The 17,280-nt window shown below is 39.5% G+C and overlaps 1 protein-coding gene across 6 annotated transcripts in view; it reads left to right on the top strand.

Annotated features, from left to right (window-relative positions):
* Positions 1 to 17,280, top strand: part of LOC126293740 (serine-rich adhesin for platelets-like) — a 396,910-nt gene that overhangs the window by 53,516 nt on the left and 326,114 nt on the right. For 4 of the 6 annotated variants that reach the window (XM_049987085.1, XM_049987086.1, XM_049987089.1 and 1 more), the window contains one exon: positions 14,355 to 14,584. In XM_049987085.1, the coding sequence (XP_049843042.1) occupies positions 14,355 to 14,584 (230 nt within the window). The remainder of the gene's footprint in view (positions 1 to 14,354; positions 14,585 to 17,280) is intronic. The other 2 variants (XM_049987087.1, XM_049987088.1) reach the window with 1 other exon arrangement.

The raw sequence follows: 17,280 nt of genomic DNA, 5'->3' as shown, positions 1-17,280 counted from the left end.
ACAGACATTAGTAGAGTCCATACACTTATTCATGTTACACACTTCTGTGTGCTCGTGGGGGCGCTACACAATACTTGGCAGGTGTACCAGTTTCTTTGGCTTTTCAGTGTACATTTTCCATTAGTACTTTCTGTTGTAGGTTCAAAACTATGAAACTGTAGTAGCAAAAATCTGATGCCCTAACATGGCACAATTATACTAGTGGTAAAAGGTTTCATAATCTTGATTTGCATAGCGTGTTTCAATCCATCTTTTGAATGGTTTTCTTTGTAATGTGAAGTTACACCATCATAATTCAAAACCACACAACTGTTGTTAGAATTTGAGAACTTTTGATGAGGCCAACTCGAAAAGAATGAAAAGAATTGATGCATTGTTTCATAATCCAGTACCTGTACACATTTTTAGTGATACAATGCCGTGTCCATGTATTACGTCATAGTCAATAACAGAAAATGACTTTTCAGTAATGTCATATGAGTCTAGGCTTTAAACATGTAGTACAGTGGAAGAGTTACCAATCTGACTCAATTTTATTTATTTACTGCACTCAGTTGCATTTCTACTGCTGCTGCTGCTGCTGCTGCATTTCCCCAGAATGCTTGGGTAGTTCAGAGAAGGTAAACTTTGATTGAAGTTATAGAGCATTGACATTGTGGTTTGGTTGTAGGCTTACACCCCCACAGTATCATTTTCTTAGGTAGAAATTCTTGTGTGAACTAAGTTTTAGAATTTTTTAGGCACTCCAAAACCATAATTATGTGGCACCCCTTGATGCCCCTACACCCACTCCACCCTAACCAAACCTAACACGAGGAGGGCTAGGCATGTCATTGGCCCATAGCATTGTTCCAGAAGGCAAGTCCTATGTATACATAATTTGGTTAAAATTACCACAAATGCTCCACCTTAATGGGTAATTTAAATGTCTCCCATTCCTTCTGCTGCCTTCATCTCTATGGGGTTGAAGGTCATCTGGACATTTTTCCATGATATTATCTATTACTTTCAAAGGAGATGTTTTTTTGTTTCGATTCCATACCGGGCACTCGGTAAAGCAACTGGATATGATTTTTTTGGAATAAGTTTTGGTTACAAATTGTTTTATCAATTTTTGGCAGTGATGCATTTTGCCCTTGTGGGGCACCTTCAGTTTAATCTAGAGATGTAAAATAACATTATGAGGCATAGCTACATTAAAAATGGGGGATGGGAGTAGTATGAGGCAAAGTTCTAGGTTGTGAACTTGGTTAAGAAGTACTGTGGTGAGGCAGCAGCTGTCCATTAATGCCAGCATGTAATTGTATGATCAGTTGGTTAGCAGAAACCAGTTTTATTATGATGCTCACTATACTAACCCATGAGCAGTTCTTTATCATGAATGCGATGCTACCTTATTAATTTCTATATCTTTTTTCTTGATCTTTCCTGACTTCTTGTGCATTATATTTACGTTTCATCCTCTATACGCAAAGCTCCATGCAGTGTATGCCAGAACATGGTTGGCTGCATGTTACACAAGTTCTTTTAAATACAGGGTGTACATAAAGTCTGGGGAACACTTTCAGTTGTTTATTGCACAAGAACTAAACATTTTACAGATGTCGTACATATTGCATTTTGAAGAGAAACTCTGAAAGTTTGTGCAAACCATGAGTGACCTGGCAGATGTCAGTAAGGTAATCGAATTCTTACCACACCGATCCCAGCATGGCATTGTCGACTGTGGCAGTCGCTTCCCGTGTTCTCTCCTGGAGCTCTGCAATATCACTTAATAGTGGTACATAGACCAGATCTTTAATGTGTCCCCACAGAAAAAAAGTCACTTGGAGTGAGATCTGGTGATCAGGGAGGCCATTTTATGAGACAGCTGTCCCCTTCTGTAGCATGGCACCTGCACTCACCATGTTTATAACTATCGCTGACTATCAGCAAAGTACCAAACTATGCTGTGGCGGTATACTTTCGGGGGTTTTCTTCAAAATGACATATGTGTTATATCTGTACAATGTTCGGTTCTTGTGCAGTAAATAATTGAAAGTGTTCCAGTACTAAATGTGCACCCTGTATTTTTCTTGGTTTTCCATAGTTTTTCTTTCCAGTAGATACCATAGTTACACTTCAGCATTTTATTCCTGATTTCAGGTCCTATAAATTACTTCTTACATAAGTTCACAGTTATAGTTAATTATAGAGATAACTACACAATCTGGAATGTTGCCTCTTTCTACCCCCATCCTCAAATTTTTAATGTACCTATGCCTCATAATGTTATTTTACACCTCTGGGGCAATCTGAAATGCCCACAAGAGCAAAACTTATCATTGCCAATAAACAGGTAAAACAATTTGCGACCAAGACAGTCTTATTTTGAGACACGTAATATAATTGGGTAGAGCAGCAGCAGCAGGAGAAAACACACAAATAGTTATGGATATGTGCAAGATTTTGGAGCTAGTGGCATCTTCTTCTAGAAGAGTGGTTGAAGAGAAAGAAAGAGGAATTAAGAAAAAGGACTGACAAGATTTAGGAATTGGTGATAGTTATGGAAAAGTTTCCTAAAACACAGGCCAGGGGAGTCTTACCAGATGGGATGAGAAGGAAAGACAGATTGAGGACTGCATCATGCAGGTAGAGGATAAGGTAATAAGTTCGAAAGAGATTACTCACAAAGCTAAGTGTATTACAGATTGAAGAATGGTGAGTTGGTGGGGATGGGGGGGGGGGGGGGGGAGGGGGAGGAGAGGGAGATAAAGTTAGAAAATAAGACATAGAACACTGAAAGGGTATGACGAAAGGAATAATTACTGAGATGAAATGCTGAGACTAAAGAAATAAGTGTAAATATAGGTTGGTGGTAAGCTGTTGGAAGATGAGTGGGCATAGAGGATGTATACTGGTAACAGACAATATCATGTTGAGTGTGCTTTACAGCACGAGTCATGACCTCAGTGCCTTTTTCCCCGAATGTGCCATCGTGATCCCCTTTCCTCTCCAACACCAGTTTCTCAGAACTTGACAAGAGGAAACTGATGCAGCGTGTTGCCACCAACCTGATCTAAATTTAAATTAATTTCTTGAATCTTATTTAAATTAATTTCTTGAATCTTATAATTTATTTTCAGTAATTATTCCTTTTCTTTTCTCCCTTTAGTTTTCTATTTATTTTTTCCTGCACCTCACCTCACCTCTCTTCCACATGTAATACACTATGCTTTCTTCTGTAATTAGCTCTTCCACAATGTTTTGTCAGTGATCTCTGTTGTGCTTAATCCTCTATCTTCTACCTTTAACTGCAGTCCCCGACACAGTGTCTTTCCTTCTCATTACGTCTGGTAAGTCTGCCCTGCCCCATGGTTTTGGGCAACTTTTCTTTAACAGATTCTAACCCTTATCAGTCCTTTACCTTCATCCCTTCAGCACTTCTGAAAGAGGATGAGCCACTGGCCTCCAAAAGCTTGCATATTTTCATAACTTCAGTGTGTGTTTTCTTCTTGCCACCGCATGTGGGGTTATTTTTTTATTCATCCAATTATATTTTCAAACATGGGCTATTTTCTAAGGAGCTTTTTATTTGTGTGGCTGTAGCTGATGCAGTATTTGGTTTGCAAACATAAAGTCTACAGCTACACCTTCCCCCCCCCCCCCCCTCCCCCGCTCCCACACTCTGCTTGCCCCACTCAGCTAGTATCAGAGTCACAGCCCTGTTCCCTAGTACTTATTCATGTACATGGCCAAGCTGTTAGGTTGGAACAATTGAACAGCAGAGAATGGGGCTGCGACCCTGAAATGAAATATAAATAAAATAAAAACAAAGTATAAAAGTGTAACTATTGTTTCCAAAAAAGTTGTCGTCAGTTAGGCTAACGATCCCAAAAACACTGAATCCAACATCAAATGTTTGTCTCCTTTGTGTTGCTCCCTTCTCTTCCTCATTTGGATTGTCAGGATGTTGGAGGTGTCTTCTCCAACGTAAGTTTTCAAGATAGTGAATCATGTATGTACCACATTCGGCTGAAATTTGCTTCACACATTCCTGAGCTCTACTCTGGTATATGTACTGCCTACCGAGGAAGTGAGGCACCCAGAAGACTTGATGAGATGTCAGTGTAACTTCTCACATGCATGCACCATTGTTGGGTATGTAAATGGAGTTGCAATTATCTGTGTTAGGTAGAGCAGCTACCAGAGTGCACTAGTGTAGTTTGCGTTTGGTGGTGTTACCTGGCCTGGTAGGGTATACAAGGAGGGGAACAGCATCAGATGTTGAGTGATCATCGTGAAGGGCAGATGCTACTTTCTTGTTTACGACAGTATTATCGGCACCTGAGAGAGTGAGATAGTTTGAAAGAGGCCTCATTGTGGATATTCATAGAGTCAAAATTTAAAGCCTATTCTTGAAACTTTGTAAGTAAGCTTTCTTGGAATAGTTTTCTATTTTGAAGAGTCTGTCAGTTCAATTTCTTTGGCATCTGTGTCGGTCTCCACGGGTCAAACAAACCTGTGACTATTTGTACTGCTCTTATCTGTTGAAATTCAATATCTTTTGTTAGTCCTGTGTGGTATGAGTTACACACACCAGAGCACTATTCTAGCATCACATCATTGATTTGTAAGGAATCTTCTTTGTTGATTGATTGAATTTCCATAATATTTTACCAATAAATTGAAGTCTGACACCTGCTTTACCTATGACTGACTGAACTTACGTGATAATTCCATTTCATATCCCTATAAATTGTTACACCCAGGTATTTGTAAGAGTTGACCAATTCCAACTGTCTCTTTTTGATACTGTTGTCATAAGATACTATCTCTCCCATTTTATGATGTGCACAGTTTTGAACATTTAAAAGAAGTTGCCTGTCTTTGCACCACTTTGGAATATTATTACAATCTGATTGAATATTTGTGCAACTTTTATCAGACAGTACTTAAGTACAGATAACCACATCATCTGGTACAGATAACATCATTGTCCTCAAATGTTTGAGTTTACTATTACAATTTTCTGCAATGTCATTAATATACAACATAAACAACAAGGGTCTAAACACATTTCACTTGGCCCCCACCTGAAGTTACTTTTACATCCGTCAAAGTCTCCCAGTCGAAGATAATATGCTGAATCCTCCCTACCAAAAAATCCCCAGTTGCACCACAAATTGTTGTACCCCAATCAATCATATTATTGACAATAAGCTTAGATGGAGTACGGACTTGAATTCATTTCAGAAGTTGAGAAATACTTCCGTAACCTGACTGGCTTGATTCCACACCAGTAAAGCACAAGTTGAGTTCATGTGATCGATGTTTTCAGACTCTGTACTACTTGTCATGGATGACAAGTTGAAAGTCAGAATGTGATCTAAGACGATAAAATTGGATGTCAAGGATATTGGATGGTAGTTTTGTGGATCGCTTCTGTAGGCAGGTGCGACCTGTGCTTTCTTCAACCTACCAGTCAGTTTTTTAATTTTTTAATGTTTTATTTTTTAATTATTTTTTATTCAAATACAATTAAAAGACAGGCAATTCAGCAGCAAATCCAGTACAGAATCTGTAGAGATTCCATCATACCTGGAGCTTTGTTCAATTTTAGTAATTTCAGATGTTTCTTGAGACCATCGACTTGAAAATCTGTTTTGCACATCTTTGCAGTGATGCGAGAATTACATTGGGGCAGTACCACCCTGATTTTCATTTGTAAAGGGACATTGGAAATCAGTGTTAAGCTATTCTGGTGTTGCTGGTTGAGTTCCTGTTTAGTCCATGAGTGACTTAATATTAACTTTAGTACGACTAACAACTTCTACATATGACCAGAATTTGTTTGGATTTTGTGAGAGATCTTTCTATAATATTCTGCTACAGTTGTCCTTGGAGGCTTTACACATGTTTCTCTTGACAGCCAAATGAGTTTTATTCAGATCTCCATACTTCTACCACTATGCCTTGTTTTCCACCTATTATACAGTAATTCTGCTCTCCAGAGCCAAAAGTTTCAGAGTTACTTATTGAGGTACGACATTGCTTCCTCTTTACCTGGTTACTGAAAATATAAATCCTTCTACTTGTTCTGTTTGCACTTTGTACTTCAGTATTCACTGTTGCTACAGCTGTATTAATGTCAGTGATACCAGTTTCAGTGTGGTCAAACTCACAGATCAGGTCTGTTTGTTGCTTTTAGATCCAATATACACTATCCAGTCACACTGATGTGACCACCTGTCAGAAGCTTGAATAACCACCTTTTCTGGTGTGAACCATTGTGAGATATGCAGGAAGAGAGTCTGTGAGGTTCTGGTAGGTATTGACAGGGCTGTGACGCCATACCGACTCCAATGACTTAGCCAGCTGCACTATGTTTCTTGGTTGAGAATCCATTGGCTCCACAAAGATTATGGTAAACTCATCCTGGTGCTCTTCAAACCACACACGTACGCTGTGAACTGTGCAACTCATTGCATTGTCCTGCGGGTAGATCCCATCATGCTAAGGAAAAACAAACTGCATATAGGGTTGGACATGATCCCCAAGGATAGATGTGTGCTTGTGTTGATTTGTTGTGCATTCCAGAATGACAAGCTTACCCATGGGATGCCACGAAACATTCTCTAAGACCATGACACTCCCTCCTCTGATGTGCACCTTTCTGATGATTGTTGCAGATCGTAAATTCCACGCTTTGTCACAGACGACTAGCCGTCAGCATGGATGTATGAACCCGGAACCTTCAGGGGAAGCCCAAGCCCATATTCAGTTATTTGCTAAATAGTCATTGAGGAGACATTGTTGGTAGCCCCTTAGGTCATCAAGGTGGTCAGTTGCTCAATAGTTGCACATCTGCTTGTCGGCTCACATGCTCTCAGCCATTGTTCATCCATGTCATCTGTGGCCCATGGTGCACCACAGTTGCCTCGACACCCATTTTGGATAGCACTGTTTTGCTCTGCACAGTATGCTTTTAACTGTGGCGGCACAGAACAGTTAACGAACTTTGCTGTTTCGGAAATGTTTTCAATGATTGATCTGTTTGTGCATAACAACAATGACTTTACTGTTAACTATGTCCTCCTGACTTGTTATATATAACCACCACTACTAGCACTGTCACCTACCGACTGTGAGTGGTTATTGCACTGTGAAGTTGAACATAGCCTGTAGTCACATTAATGTGACTAAGGGTACTGAAAAATCAGTTATAGGTAGTTTTCAGAGAAAACAATCAGAAAAGTTTCAAGGAATGTCTTGTCACTCCCACCATTTACAAAACTGTAGTTTCCCCAGTTGATGATAGTGCGAGTAAAGTCTCCTCCAATAATGGCACTATGATTGAGGGAACTAATGTACTAGTGAACTTAGGTTTTTCTGAATTTTGGGTTGTATCTGGAGGTGAGTCTGGTGATCAGTAGAAGGATTTGATTGTGAGTTTATGACCACCCTTAATAACAGTATGGCATGCATTTTTCATATCTTGCTGTATTTGTCTTGTGTGTGTGTGTGTGTGTGTGTGTGTGTGTGTGGGGGGGGGGGGGGGGGGTTTGTTGTTATTGATGTTGTCTTCAGTCCTGAGACTGGTTTGATGCAGCTCTCCATGCTACTCTATCCTGTGCAAGCTTCTTCATATCCCAGTACTTACTGCAGCCTACATTCTTCTGAATCTGCTTAGTGTATTCATCTCTTGGACTTCCTCTATGATTTTTACCCTCCACGCTGCCCTCCAATGCTAAATTTGTGGTCCCTTGATGCCTCGGAACATGTCCTACCAACCGGTCCCTTCTTCTTGTCAAGTTGTTCCACAAACTCCTCTTCTCCCCAATTCTATTCAATGCCTCCTCATTAGTTAGGTGATCTACCCATCTAATCTTCAGCATTCTTCTGTAGCGCCACATTTCAAAAGCTTCTATTCTCTTCTTGTCCAAATTATTTATGGTCCATGTTTCACTTCCATACATGGCTACACTCCATACAAATACTTTCAGAAACGACTTCCTGATACATAAATCTATATTCGATGTTAACAAATTTCTCTTCTTCACAAACACTTTCCTTGCCATTGCCAGTCTACATTTTATATCCTCTCTACTTCGACCATCATCAGTTATTTTGCTCCCCAAATAGCAAAACTCCTCTACTACTTTAAGTGTCTCTTTCCCTAATTTAATTCCCTCAGCGTCACCTGACTTAATTTGACTACATTCCATTATCCTCGTTTTGCTTTTGTTGATGTTCATCTTATACCCTCCTTTCAAGACATTGTCAATTCCATTTAACTGATCTTCCAAGTATTTTGCTGTCTCTTGACAGAATTACAATGTTATTGGCAAACCTCAAAGTTTTTATTTCTTCTCCATGGATTTTAATACCTAAACCAAATTTTTCTTTTGTTTCCTTTACTGCTTGCTCAATATACAGATTCAATAACACCGGGGAGAGGCTACAACCCTGTTTCACTCCCTTCCCAACCACTGCTTCCATTTTCCCCCTGCCACCTTTAGAATTTGAAAGAGAGTATTCCAGTCAACATTGTCAAAAGTTTTCTCTAAGTCTACAAATGCTAGAAACGTGGGTTTGCCTTTCCTTAATCTTTCTTCTAAGATAAGTCGTAAGGTCAGTATTGCCTCACGTGTTCCAGTATTTCTACGGAATCCAAACTGATCTTCCCCGAGGTCAGCTTATACTAGTTTTTCCATTCGTCTCTAAAGAATTTGTGTTAGTATTTTGCAGCTGTGGCTTATTAAACTGATTGTTCGGTAATTTTTACATCTGTCAACGCCTGCTTTCTTTGGGATTGGAATTATTATATTCTTCTTGAAGTCTGAGGGTATTTCACCTCTCTCATACATCTTGCTCAACAGATGGTAGAGTTTTGTCAGGACTGGCTCTCCCAAGGCCGTCAGTAGTTCTAATGGAATGTTGTCTACTCTGGGGGCCTTGTTTCGACTCAGGTCTTTTAGTGCTCTGTCAAACTTTTCACGCAGTATTGTATCCCCCATTTCATCTTCATCTACATCCTCTTCCATTTCCATAATATTGTCCTCAAGTATATCGCCCTTGTATAGACCCTCTATATACTCCTTCCATCTCTCTGCTTTCCGTTCTTTACTTGGAACTGGGTTTCCATCTGAGCTCTTGATATTCATACAAGTGGTTCTCTTATCTCCAAAGGTCTCTTTAATTTTCCTGTAGGCAGTATCTATCTTGCCCCTAGTGAGATAAGCCTCTACATCCTTACATTTATCCTCTAGCCATCCCTGCTTAGTCATTTTGCACCTCTGTCGATCTCATTTTTGAGACGTTTGTATTCCTTTTTGCCCGCTTAATTTAGTGCATTTTTATATTTTCTCCTTTCATCAATTCAATTCAATATTTCTTCTGTTACCCAAAGATTTCTACTAGCCCTCGTCTTCTTACCTACTTGATCTTCTTCTGCCTTCACTACTTCATCCCTCAGAGCTACCCATTCTTCTTCTGTATTTCTTTCCCCCATTCCCATCAATTGTTCCCTTATCCTCTCCCTGAAACTCTGTACAACCTCTGGTTCTTTCAGTTTATCGAGGTCCCATCTCCTTAAATTCCCACCTTTTTGCAGTTTCTTCAGTTTCAATCTACAGCTCATAACCAATAGATTGTGGTCAGAGTCCACATCTGCCCCTGGAAATGTCTTAAAATTTAAAACCTGGTTCCTAAATCTGTCTCACCATTATATAATCTATATGATACCTTCTAGTATCTCCAGGATTCTTCCAATGTATACAACCTTCTTTTATGATTCTTGAACCAAGTGTTAGCTATGATTAAATTATGCTCTGTGCGAAATTCTACCAGACGGCTTCCTCTTTTTTTTTCCCCTGAATCCATATTCACCTACTACATTTCCTTCTCTTCCCTTTTCCTACTCTTGAATTCCAGTCACACATGACTATTATATTTTCGTCTCCATTCGCTATCTGAATAATTTCTTTTATCTCATCATACATTTCATCAATTTCTTCATCACCTGCAGAGCTATTTGGCATATAAATTTGTACTACTGTAGTAGGCATGAGCTTCGTGTCTATCTTGGTCACAATAATGTGTTTAGTATCCTTTTCGTTGTAGCTTACCCGCACTCCAATTTTTTTTTTAACCTACTCCTGCATTACGCCTATTTGACCAAAAGTCTTGTTCCTCCTGCCACCGAACTTTAGTAATTCCCACTATATCTAACTGTAACATATCCATTTCCCTTTTTAATTTTTAACCTACCTGCCTGATTAAGGGATCTGACATTCCACATTCCGATTCATAGAACGCCAGTTTTCTTTCTCCTGATAACGGCATCTTCTTGAGTAGTCCCCGCCCGGAGATCCGAATGGGGGACTATTTTACCTCCAGAATATTTTACCCAAGAGGACGCCATCATCTTTTAACCATACAGTAAAGCTGCGTGACCTTGGGAAAAATTACGGCTGTAGTTTACCGTTGCTTTCAGCCGTTCGCAGTACCAGCACAGCAAGGCCGTTTTGGTTAGTGTTACAAGGCCAGGTCAGTCAATCATCCAGACTGTTGCCCCCTACAACTACTGAAAATGCTGCTGCCCCCCTTCAGGAACCACATGTGTGTCTGGCCTCTCAACAGATACCCCTACGTTGTGGTTGCACCTATGGTACGGCTATCTGTATCGCTGAGGCACGCAAGCCTCCCCACCAACGGCAAGGTCCATGGTACTTGGGGGGGGGGGGGGGACGGGGACTGCGACAAATACACCATCTCTTTTTATCATTAGGCTACCATTTTGTCACCTGGAGAGGCATTTCTCTTGCTCTTATACTGAAACTTTGCATCCCCTAGAGCTTTTGTTATTTGTACTGGATGCAGAGTTGCATAACCTAGAACAACACTTTGTGTACCCCCACTAAACCAGCCAGGTAGCTAACTAGATAGCAACCTCTGACATTTAGTGCACGCATGACCCATTTAGGGGTATCACACAGTTTTCAAACCTATGGCACAAGTCCAGGAAGTTGCAGTCTTAACTTGTTGCAGAAAGTCTGTCTTCCAGTCCTTCCGCCCGACTCTGAACCAGGAGGCTACAATCAGTCTTGTGGTCATTGCTGCAGAAAGTGAATTTCATTGAAGCCCTGTGAGCAAGACTGGTCTTCTCATCACTGTCTTCCTGTTATTCTCTTTGGATTTCTGGTTCTGTTAAGCTAAAAGTATAGTAGCTGGTCAGTATGCTCTCCTTCTTGCCGCCAACTTATGCACAAGTGTAACAGTTTTCAACCGCAACTAATTCTCCTTTGTATTCTCACATTCCATAATCACTTTCATCTTAACAGTATTGTCTGAGGCTTCTAGTAGAATGGGAGGATTTGGAAATTAGAAGAAAGAATAAAACAGATCTACTGACGAGACTGCCTACAATATGCTTGCCTGACCTCTTCTGGAGTACTGCTGCATGGTTTGGGACCCTTACCAGATAGGATTAATGGACTATATTGAAAAAGTTCAAAGAAGAGCAGCACGTTTTGTATTATCGCAAAATAGGGGAGAGAGTGTCACTGACACAATGCAGGATTTTGGGTGGACATCGTTAAAATGGAGGCTTTGTCGTTGTGGCGAAATTTTGTCACAAAATTTCAATCACCAGCTTTCTCCTCCAAATGTGAAAATATTTTATTGACACCGACCTACGTAGGGAGAAAGGATCATCCTAATAAAATAAAGGAAATCGAAGCTTGCACGGAAAGTATTGGTCGGTATTGGAATAATAGAGAATTATTGTGTAGGTAGTTTGATGTACCCTCTGCCAGGCACTCAAGTGTGGTTCACAGAGTATGCATGCAGGTGTAGATAATGGAATCAGCTGACTGGCCTTCAGGTCGCGTGGTGTTTTTCTAGCCTTAGGATTGAACAGTGCTGTGTATTTTGTCTTGTGTACAGTAAATCACATTTTTGCTCCTTTGGCTTCCATTTTTTTGTACATCTCTCTCCACAGTGGTGGGATGTGCTTACGCATGTAACTGACACGATTTCGTCACCTTTGTACCTCTCTTGTTAATTTTTTGTATCTGACTTTGCAGTGGTAAATTAAAGAGGACTGCAGATGGACTATCAACCTGTTCCACTCCATCTGAAAAGTTGAGCTTTTGGTCATTTTGTTGTTCATCTTTACATTTGCCTCTGTGTCTTTCATTGTCAACTTGACTAACATTCTTAGCTTGTCATAGATGCTTCATTCTCTTAGTGCTTCATACAATGCTGTCTTGTTAACAGTTTCAAAACCTTGCTTAAGCTTGACACAGGAAGTGAAGGTCTATGTCGTATCCATAAAAGTTTTCCATTATTTGTCTGTCAACAAACAAAGTGGTCAGAAGTACCCCTATTTGGCCAGAGACCTCATTGGTGTTCTCTGAAAATATTTTTGGCACATTTTTTCATGTTTCCGTTCTGTTTCTTTTATATAGGGCAAGTACCTCTCTCCTGGCTTCCATAGGTCAGAAATTTTCCAGCATGCTTAGTGTGACTAACACTCCTGAGAGAGCTGATGATGTGGAGATTGATTCCAGAAAGAATTTACACTTAGTAGTGGAGTGTGCACTGTTTTCAAATGTCTGGCCAGATTAAAACTGTCCCGGATAGACACTCAAACCCAAAACATTGCCCATTGCAGGTAGTGTTAGTACAGACCTGTGGTTAGTTTGTGTTAAAAGTTTATGATCACTTGCTCAGATACAACATGATGTACGCGTTCTTAAACTTCCATACTTTCCACACATGTGATCAACATTTAGTCATTACTGTTGTAGTTTTTGAATATTGTAATACAAGGCGTATTTCAAAAGTAAGGTCCGCTGACCAGTATTTAAATGTTGCTTGACCTGAATGAAGTTCCACATACGCAGCACTGTCTACTGACTCTTAGGAAGCTACTGCAGTTTTGGTTTGATTCAGTAGTCGTTTACCAATCTGTGAGAGAAGATCACGATGGCAGAGACAATTGTAGATCCTGCCTGTTGTGAAGTGTGCATTGTGATTAGATTTTTACTGTAAAAAGGGTCATCACCTGCAGTAATCCATCATGAGTTATGCCTAGTGTATGCACCTGAAATAATGAGTGACAAACAAGTGATAAAACATTGTCGGGAATTTCAAGATACACACACAATTTCACGATGAACAGGATAGTGGCAGGCCAAGTATTTGGACCAATGACAGTGTTGGTAAAGTGAACCAAAAACTTGAAAGTTATCAGTGATTGATGATTAGTGGTCTAGCTAATGAATTCCAGAATGTTGCTTGACCCTCATATTACAGGATTGTGCTATTGCAAACTGTGAATGAGATGGGTTACAGAAATGCTCGCTGATCAGCACAAAGAGCAAAGAACGCATATTGCATGACAGTTTTTGGAGTGCTATCGACAAGTGGAGACTTTTCCCCATTGTTACAGGCGACCAATATTGGTTCATCCAAGTCAAAAAAGTTTAAGCAGTCTCCATTCTAAAATCAGAAAATGTGGGTACCGTTTCTTTGGAGGAAAAGAGCTTTATTTTGATTGATTTTAGTGGACCATGGGTTAACAATTATGCCTGACTTACACTGTGAAATGTAACCAAACTGAGATGTGTGATCCAAAATTGATGCTATGGAAAACTTTTGGCTGGCATAATCCTCCTCCATAACAACGCACACCCTCATGTAGCTGCCAAAATCCAAGAGAACATTCAAGATTTTCGTTGGGAACTTTTTGTGCATACTTTGTACAGTCGTGACCTTGCACTAAGGGACTATTTCCTCTTCTTGCATTCGAAAAAGGGGCTGGATGGTTCAGTTACCAGGTGCCAGATTTCTACGCAGTGAGGTTAAAGAAGCTGGTGCAGTCTTACAGGAAGTGTCTATATTTGAATGGCATTTATGTGGAAGAGTAAAATAGATCTGTACTAAAATATTACTGTCAATAAAAATCTTTCTAGTTTTAATCGAACAGAATGTGTATTAGTAAGCTTGAATCAAACAGAATGAATACCTTGAACCTGAGTCATTGTGTCAATTCATTTCATTAGTGATGGTCTTCCCAATCAAAAAATTTTCAGGCTCATGTGTTATTTCTTCTGGTTATTGTAATTAATTGCTTACTTTGTGCTTAGAAATCATAGGGAGAAGCTGTTGATTGACAAACCATTCTTTGTTTTGTTATGTTGTTGACAGTTAATTTTGGGTAGCAAAGTGTTTATTTTTCCTCCATGTAAAATATTATTTTCCTTCTGTGTATATACTGTGCTGTTCTTTTGTTGTGCAGCTTATTTCATTCCACTGTATTCTGTTACTGTTATTTTTTACATTTGTAATTATATTTTATGAAACAGTAGCTGAACCAAGGAAAGAGCCAGAGTTGAACAGACAGATACCTCTTTCGAGGGAGCAGAAGGGTGCCATTAATTCGATGGTGGACAGCCTTCTGATAGCACAGGACTCCCTGAAGACTCCTGCAGAGGGTGGGTCAGGCAGCCACGAGAAGCGACCTTCGGAGAAAAGTCAGCGTCAGCACAGTCGATCGAGTCGCCATGCTGAACGGGAAGAGAGACGGAGCTCAAAGGTAAGCTCCATCACTTTGCCTCATATTGTTTCATTGTGCAGTTGCATGAAATTACAGTGAAACTCAAAATGATTAATAGTTATCAGTTTTGTAGCAGCTTAACACTCATTTTCCACTGTGTTAACTATTGTAAATTTAGGAGAAGGAAATGGTTATTTATGTCTCATACTGTATAACCCAGCTTTTACGTTCCCGAAATTGACGTTTTACTGCCTTTTACAACATTTTTTGTTCCTGTCAAATTTCCCGTGTCCACAATGTTATTTTGCACCTGGTTTTGCTATGAAAAAATTGTTTAGGATGAAAAAATGACGTTGGCCATCCAGTACTGTCTACAAATATTACGGGGCTAAGTTTCTTGACACCAGAGCACGCTACTCGTTGGATTTGAACATGAAAATGTGTAAAAGTTGGTACAATTCGTTCCATATCTCCCGTCACTGCCAAGCTCTACTTGGCATGTTGGCTGATGGGAGTAACTAGGTTTGTTCGAATAACAATATCATGACCAATCACAACCATCTCCAAACTGTCTCTATTATGCAAACTTGGTTTCGAGATTGTTGTGATCATCATGACACCTTTGTTGGACCATATTTAGCATGTTTCAGCGTTTGGCCATTTGTAGTGCTAGTTGACACTGTCATTCTCTTTGTGTTGCGTTTTACTTAAAACACTGTACTGGATATATATTGTTTTTGTGCTGAACAAAACATGTTTCGAGAATTTATTCTCGTTGTAAAGTTCAGTATTTACTTATGCATTTTTTGTAATGTTATGCAAACAAACAGTGTGTGTGTGTGTGTGTGTGTGTGTGTGTGTGTGTGTGTGTTTTTCCCACAAAACTGAGGAGGCACAGTACTTGATAACCTCAAAAAGATGACTACAGTGTAAGAGCTGCAGAATAATATGAATTCAAACAGCACACAAAATACATATCTGCATACTTGCACTTGACAACGAGAAAAAATTCTCAAAATGCTTCATGCTAAGCATGAAAAATACGTAACTATTGCAGTATTTCATTATTTAAATAATGAATGACAGCTGCAGGCTTTCAAAACCATCGATTATGACCTATGAAACAGTAAACTTTCCACTTCCCAGATAGTGATCAGTTCCAGTTACATCAGTGGTTTTTATTAGATAATGAACCTTTATTAGTTAATAAAGAAAGTCCCTGGCATGTCATTTGATGCCTGTTGTGTAAATATACCATTCATAAAGTGCAAAAATGCAAGGGGGTATCCTACAAAGTAACTTTTACAGCTTAGAACATTATTTCCCACATTTTATATTTTCCTGCATTTTACACATTTTTTTGAAGTCCCTTGAAAAGTGTAAAAGCGGGATTTCACTGTATAAAATCTGAAGAAACATTTTTTTATGTATTCACTGTGTCTAATTTCGTACTGCATGTACTCTTTCTGTGTTGCATATGAAATGTTTGGAAATGAAAGTTGTGCTGAGAGTTATCATACATTACTTTGGTTAATAATTTAAGCTGTTAATTTCAGATGTTTATAGATATATTGGAATCATTGTAAGATTTCTGATAATTACCAAGGGTGGATGTATGTAATTTTTTCACACTTTGTAAAGAGGAATGGAAGTCGAAAAGTATGGAAGCTGAGACAGCACAAAAAAAAATCATTGTTTACATTGCAACGGAAAGGGGATGATAATGTGCTACACAGGCTGCTATAGCAAGAACAAACACAATCTTTGGAACATAGTACTTCATAGAGCAACATGTAAGGTACAGTGAAATAGAGATTTTGCGTAGCACTGAACGCATTGACTGGACAACAGTAATCGAGGTTGCAAAATGGGCTGAGAACTTGTTTATGATCGTTTAGATTGTATTGTTTTTGTGGCGGCTCACCAGAGAGCACCAAATGTTCAACCCAGATGTGCTCAGGCCAGTGAACTGTATGGATGTGCAATCTCTGAAATTGCACTTGCCATCATCATCATCATCGTCTTTATCTTTCATCCCCATTACGGTCGGAGGAAGGCAATGGCAAACCACCTCCACTAGGACCTTGCCTAGTAAGGCGGCGGAGGTCTCCCGTGTCGCTCCCCTACACTCTGTAAAGAAGTATGGGACTCATCATCATCATCATAATCATGAGCGAAGGTACATCACAGGCAGTCCAGGAAATGGTATCTTTCTTTATCTAAGGGCTTAAGACGTTAGTGTTCACTGTACTCAACTTCTCGAGGGCTCTCTGCTTTCAAATGTCAGTAAGTGGCTAGTCCTTATAGTTGCTTAGATATCTTATTTTGTACCTCAGTATAAAAGTTAAAAACATTGATGAAACAATAAAATACTTCAGGTTTCATGTACGTCTTTGTGGTGAAAACCTTTTTAGATATCTTTTAATGATTCTGAAATACTTATGAGTTAGGGACCAGGTAGCTCGCCCTGTACAACTGTCGTAGTCCATACCATCTTAGAAAGAAGAGCAGAATAACAATATCAAGATTAAAGGGTTTTGAAAGAAAATTATGTAAATCTTCTCTGCGTCTTTCACTCAGTCTGTAAGGTAATTTTATGCAGGATTAGAAGGATGTATAATTTAATAGCATACACGTTTGAGCACACATCAGTAGTAATTTAGAGTATGTTATTAAGGGGGGATGGATTGCACAGGATAGATCTGCAGTGAAGTAGTAAATGCATCTTTTCAAAT

The sequence above is a fragment of the Schistocerca gregaria genome, chromosome 10, assembly GCF_023897955.1.
Source record: "Schistocerca gregaria isolate iqSchGreg1 chromosome 10, iqSchGreg1.2, whole genome shotgun sequence".
NCBI classification, from domain to species: Eukaryota; Metazoa; Arthropoda; class Insecta; order Orthoptera; family Acrididae; genus Schistocerca; species Schistocerca gregaria.
Note: the sequence above shows the minus strand (reverse complement) of the source record. Positions and strands in the feature narration are given on the sequence as shown.